We start from the raw sequence: 6175 nt of genomic DNA, 5'->3' as shown, positions 1-6175 counted from the left end.
ATCTGTTGATGTATTCTTATGTTGTTAGTAATTCTTATCTTGTACACATGTAACAATCCATAACTTTTAAGATTACATGCTACATGGTCATGCTAATAAAGTATTGTGCCATATGACAAGCTAAGGGGACTTTACATTTGTATTTCTGTGAGGAGCATTAAAAGGGGTGGCCAGGTTTGTGATGAAAGTCTGCAATCAATCTATGTGACTAAAGGCTTCTGAATCCTCACAGCCTGCACACTGTATATTGCATGATGTCAGGTATCTCTGGTGCCAGTAATGAGAGCAGGAGTTCATGAGACCATAAGTCTGTGATTAGCATTAATGCAGTCATCTGCCAACTAGATGTGTGCTGATTCGCTTAATCCACTTGTATTGAGTAAGGATCAGAACGTCTATTCCAGAATATGGCAAGAAGTAAGCAAATCATATACCTGCACTCACATGACTGCCTGCTCTCACTGCCGGCATTGGAAAATACTGACAGCATGCAGTATGCACAATGTCAAGATTCAGAAGTCTGAAGTCACATAGAGTGACTGTAGATGTTCATCAGAAACCTTGACAATCCCTTTTTTCCAATTTTCATACTTTATGGCTATGTACAACCAGCTTCTCTTCCTGCTGAAGGATGTGGTTTTTCACTGAATATTGAGAGAATTAGGAAGAGAAGCTAGTCGGCAAGACAACTGTGAAAATGCAAAGTGTATATGAGAAGTCGCACTTTAACTCTTAAAACAGCTTAAACAGTGTATAGAAGGAGGCGCCAAAGTGAATTATTACCCTGAGTGCCGAAAAACTTAGATCTGCGTCTGCCCTGATTACTGGCAGCAAGCAGCTGCAGGGAGAACAGAACTTTGTTATACCCGTGCACCCACACTTCCAATTAGCTAGTTATATATTTAAAATTGTAACATGTTCTGACATGTTTTCTTTAGGTATCATGGAGACAATACAGCTCTAACAGGGCTCCTTTCTACCATGCTGGTGTCTTGTTATGTTGTAAAGAGGCCTTTAGGCCCCATAAAGAAATAGGCCCTTGTTTGACTGGTAATTCCAATCTCCTTATTACTATGTGTCTTTATTACTTATTACATGCTCCTAACATTGTGTAGCACAGTTACTTACAGTAAAAAGTAAGAGCCAGACTTCAAGATGGTGAATGGCATTTATTTATTAGATATATTATGACAGTAGATGGAACCTAGCACTGTTTATCGCTTTAGCACTTTTCTTCACTTTTTTTGTCTGTAGCCAAATTGGATAACACATCAGTCCAAACGTTATGAATGCGTGGAGAGGTGCTGTTCACAGCAGGAAGATGACTGATGTAATTGTCAGAGGAAGATGAGGATCCTGATTATACGCTGTGAAAAAGGTGGATTTCTCAAATATCTGTGAAAATGATGGGTTTTGGGTGAATTCTACCAAACGCAAATCCAGCAAATTCCCTGGCTGGGAAAGTAATGCTGTGGCAAGTGTTGAGGAGCCAAAGGTGTAACTGCAGGAGTTTGAGCTTGGATACATTGTGGAATGTTTTGGCTTATATATTTTATTTTTTGGCTCACCTGGCGAAGAGGATCATCTTAGGGGTTAGGAGTGGGGAATTTGCCAGTGCCAGTATCATGACATAGTTTGAGGGTGGAGTTAGAGCATGATGCACTCCCATCCCACAGATGAAAACAGCAGTCACAGCCCCAGCCTTCATAGTAATGTAAAAGTTCCAGCCTCCCAAGGGGTGCATATGCCCTAGCCAACTGAGTACTGTATGTGCAACAGCCTGCTCAGCGCTCTATCTGCTCCAGCAACCAGAGTGCTGTATTTGAACCAGCCTCCCCAATGCAGTATCAGTGCTATATGTGCCCCAGTCTTTCCAATGCTATATTTGCCCAGTCTCCCCACTACTGTATATGCCCTAGCCTACCAAGTACTGTATATGAAACAGCCTGCTCAGTGCTCTATGTGTCCCAGCAGCCAGAGTGTTATATTTGCACCAGCCTCCCCAGTGCAGTATCAGTACTGTATGTCCCCCAGTCTCTCCAATGGTATATTTTCCCCAGCCTCCCCAGTGCTGTATGCACCCCAATTTCCCTGGAGCAGTATGGACCCCAGCCTCCCTTGTGTTGTATTTGCCCCAGCCTTTGCAGTGCTTTTTTGCCTCAGTATCCCAAGTGCTGTATCTGACCCAGCCTCCCTAGTGCTGTATATGCCACAGACTCACCAGTGCTGTATATACCCCAGCATCCCCAGTGCTGTATTTGCCCTCAGCCTGATGTCTGCAACTAGTTAACTCATGGTTAACATACAGTTTATACGACACAGTGGACAAGTAGGAGTGGACTGTAGCCAAGTCAAGATGCACGTCTGATGGAATTTGTGATTGCAGCGAAGCTCAGTGATCTGCTCTCCAAGGTGAAATTCTGTTAAACAGATGACACAAGAGCCAGTGTCCTCCTGAGGTGACATATTTCTCGTCTGTAGCATGTCAATTTGCAGATTTTTGTTGGGCGAAGGATGCCCTCTTTCCTGAAAAGTTGGATTTTCTGCTGCAGGTGGTATTGGTGGCTCCATCTGTGACATTGCTTGTCTGATGACATCCATTCCATGCAATTGAAGGAGCATATTAAATAGATTGTTCACAGCTGCCCTGTTTCTGCCACTGGGTGGAATTTGATGTGGCAATCGAAATTCAAATTGATGGCTATCGGTGTCACTTTCTCTGGATGTTCTGTCTACTCTGCGGCTCGGTAGTATGGGAGTCGGTGGGCGAAATATAAATTCATTTGCTGCAGAGTCACTGGCTTGAGTGCTGTCATCGCTGTAGCGTTCTCCAGTCGTTCTTCCTGGAGATGGATTCTCCATTGATCTTCTCTCTCCTGTGGTTCTTGATGATTCCATAGGGACCCGACTTATTGGAGACCTGCTTCTTTCAGAAACAATTTCCTGTCCCCTATGTTGTGGAGGAGCTCTGGCCTGTCTCCTTCCTCTCTCATTGATGGCATTAGTGAAACTTTGCTGCTGATGATCAGTAGCATTTCTTCTATGATTTCCTTCAGAAGACCTCAGTCTGTGGACAATTCTTGGCTGACCTATGAAGACATTAAATGTAAAACATTTTTGGACACTTGGGTGGGGCCTGCTGTTACTAAGGGGTTTACAGAAAGGGGAACTGTAGCCAAGATTGTGTGAACTATGGTCATCAGTAAACCTGCTCAGTGAAGAATGTAGACCTGCACCACCCAAACTGTGCTGAATACCAAGAGAAAAAACAATATAGGGAACAAGAAGAAAAATTCTTGCCATACAAAAAGCACCAATGACTGTATACAAGAATAATCACTTAGAATACTGAAAACTACATTTATAAAGCTTTATTAGATTATATAATAGACAACATTTAAAAACAAACCCACAAGGGTTCTTGTAGGAAACACACAATCTCCACAATGAAATACAAATGTGGAGATATAAGCTATCGCCTTCAAATATATACAACTGTACACAAGGGCAATGCAATAAAGAATGCCAAAAGTATATAGTAAAACATAGCCCAATAATTGAAAACAAAAAAGAATAGGAATAGCAAAAATAATAAATTCAGTGAAATAATAGAGTAGCAAATCAAAGAACAAAGGCATATGACCCTTTAAGTATTACCCAGAATATAAGTGAATGGGAGAGAAAAGCTACAGACCCCACGCGATACGTCAGCAGAATGTGGCTTCTTCAGAGGGTTGTCACCCTGCTCAGTACATCACTTTTCTGTGCACATTACATGACAGGGTCAGAACTGGACAGAAGGTAAAATTGTCCCCAAAGAAGGATAGAATGTAGACAATGCACTAAAACATTAAAACACCACTAAAGCATTTTATTTTTATTTTTCTCGGCTGGAAATCTGCTTTTAATCTAAGGTTTGTACCCTCAGTTTTATTCTCACCCTCCTGCATTTTCACCTTTCATCAGAGCCGTTCCAGTCCAGACATCAGAAGTTACGTTCCAAGCTCTCAGTGCAAGTCTATGAAAGCCAGACAGAGCTCTCATAGATTTGCATTCAATAGTGACCTCTGGCTCACTCCATAAATTACTGGAGCTATCTGGCAGGTTATAAACTGCCTGAGACCAATGGGAGCGGCACCGGGGAAAAAAGATGAAAATGACAAAGGTTGAGTATAAGACCGGGAGCAGATACCTAAGATTAGAAGCACCACTCCAGAGGTGAAAATAAAGAAACATAACTGTAGAGTGGCGCTTTATTCCGCAAACTCCAGGGATAACTCCTCCCAGAAAACCTCAGAAATTGGGGAATATTTTCTTTCTCCCTCAAACATTTCCCTTACCGTGGTTTCCCGGTCGTCTCAGCCATGCTTCATTGTCCTCAATGAGCCGTCTGAGTTCTCGGGATCCCATGTCCTTGTTATCAGAGGCTCGGATGGTAACATATAAAACAACTTTTTTCTTTGGGAGCAGAGATGTTATTGTGTAAAAATCACCAAATAAATAGAAACAAAAGAACAATATACTAGAAATGCAAAACAAATGAAGTTTTGTTAAAGAATAAGAAACTATGTCTCAGCAATTGCTTCAACTACAAAATGTCGCTGCTGTCACTGAGCTCAGTGATTGGACATTCTAGAGCGCCATTATGACGTCACTTGTGAGTGTGACCTCACCCTCGCCTGACTCTCAATCCTGAGCATAGCTTTGTGACATCATGGCAGTCCGGCCTCCATGCTGCTTGCTGGCAACTGCTGAATATGTGAACAGGGCGGAGATCTGTTATTACCTCATATTATAAAGAGTGCACTAATATATAATATATGTATAGGAAATAAAATACTTCAATAAAAGGTTGTATAAAGCAGATAGTTCACTTACTGGTATTTATGATATCTAGGATAATGCTCCGCTGTGTATTACAAGGATATTATTAGTGATTTACCATATAAAACCCTAGCTGACCCCTAAAATTCTTTATAATTTACAGCAGGGGTTACATTATTTATTATAATACACATATCAGCATACACATACATCCAATTCCCATAGAACCGAGAAGCTTCAGGCTGAATTTAGACGTCCGTACAATATGGTCAGAGTATGGATGTAATGTCTAGACCAATCGCAGGGCAATGTTGTGGGATTTTGAAACTCACAGGATCGGTAGACATGTTATTGATATGCAAATGATGAAAACAAAGGGAAAGATAAAATCACACCCATTGTAAAAATGCCCTATTCATTCTATAGACACAGAGATTTATCTAGCAGAGAAAGGTATTGGATTTTTCAACTTGATTTGGGAGGGACCTAAAGGGTTAAATCTCTTACTTGAATTAAGAACTTAGTGCACATAAAATGGATGTTTAAAAGTTTTTTCTTTATTAAATAATAATTTAAACAAGATTTTTTAACAACAATGTTTTCAAATATGAAATATCCAGATTGTGATAATCCTGCAAGGAGATTCTTCATTCATTTTTATTACTATAAAAGGGGAGATCTGATTTCAGAAGTAAGAAGAGTATATAAATGTGTCATTTTATTTCAATAATGACTGAGGAAGGGTTAATCCCGAAACGTGTAGCTTGTTTGTTGTTTCTATAATAGTTTCTATGTAAAAATATATCCATTTATATATATTTGCAGCTTTCAATCGATTTGATGCCTCATCTTGACTAAGGAGGAATGCGATTTGGCAGTGTTCCCATCCGGTATTTGGGTCAGAGCACCCGGTGTGTTATGCAAGCGGAGGGAGCTTGTGTATCCAGCAGTTGGATTCCACCCGACAGGACCCAGAAGCTGCGTCTTCTAGAGAGCGAAAAACCACAAAGAACCATATCAAAAAAACACCAAAAAGGAGCCAAGACAAATGATATGTGCACACACAGAATGTGGTGAGCCTTCCTCATAAAGATGGCTGCAGCCAAGGTGCAATATGCTGATGTCACAGCCACTCAACCTCCACACTAGAGGGGAGGGGCGGCTGCTTAGCATAAGACATGCACACTAATAAGGCTTGCACTGGGAGCCCATCATATAATGAGTGAAATGCACAGTGTCTGAACTGTAACCTATAAATGACGCCAGAAACCCAGGTCAGGCGGGCAAAACAGCACTATATAGGTGCATCTCGCACGGATACACGAGACACACAGTGTCTGAATTAAGGCCT

The 6175-nt window shown here is 41.2% G+C and overlaps 1 protein-coding gene across 1 annotated transcript; it reads right to left on the bottom strand.

The window, feature by feature from the left end:
• Positions 1-1172: 1172 nt before the first annotated feature.
• Positions 1173-4572, bottom strand: LOC142295341 (uncharacterized). The gene is made up of 2 exons (XM_075338446.1): positions 4341-4572; positions 1173-3089 (listed from the first exon to the last, which is right to left on the bottom strand). The coding sequence occupies exons 1-2, from the start codon at positions 4408-4410 to the stop codon at positions 2287-2289; spliced, it is 873 nt and encodes a 290-aa protein (XP_075194561.1). The 5' UTR covers positions 4411-4572; the 3' UTR covers positions 1173-2286.
• Between the last annotated feature and the right edge of the window lie 1603 nt (positions 4573-6175).

Source organism: Anomaloglossus baeobatrachus, chromosome 3, assembly GCF_048569485.1.
Source record: "Anomaloglossus baeobatrachus isolate aAnoBae1 chromosome 3, aAnoBae1.hap1, whole genome shotgun sequence".
Lineage (NCBI taxonomy): Eukaryota > Metazoa > Chordata > Amphibia > Anura > Aromobatidae > Anomaloglossus > Anomaloglossus baeobatrachus.
This window is presented reverse-complemented; position numbering and strand designations above follow the sequence as displayed.

What these genes read in the sequence shown, in the direction of transcription:
- LOC142295341 (XM_075338446.1), bottom strand. Translation starts at nt 4,410, where the DNA reads ATGGGATCCCGAGAACTCAGACGGCTCATTGAGGACAATGAAGCATGG. An exon ending in GAGACGACCGGGAAACCACG is followed by an intron (nt 3,090 to 4,340) that starts GTAAGGGAAATG and finishes ATGTCTTCATAG; the next exon opens with GTCAGCCAAGAATTGTCCAC.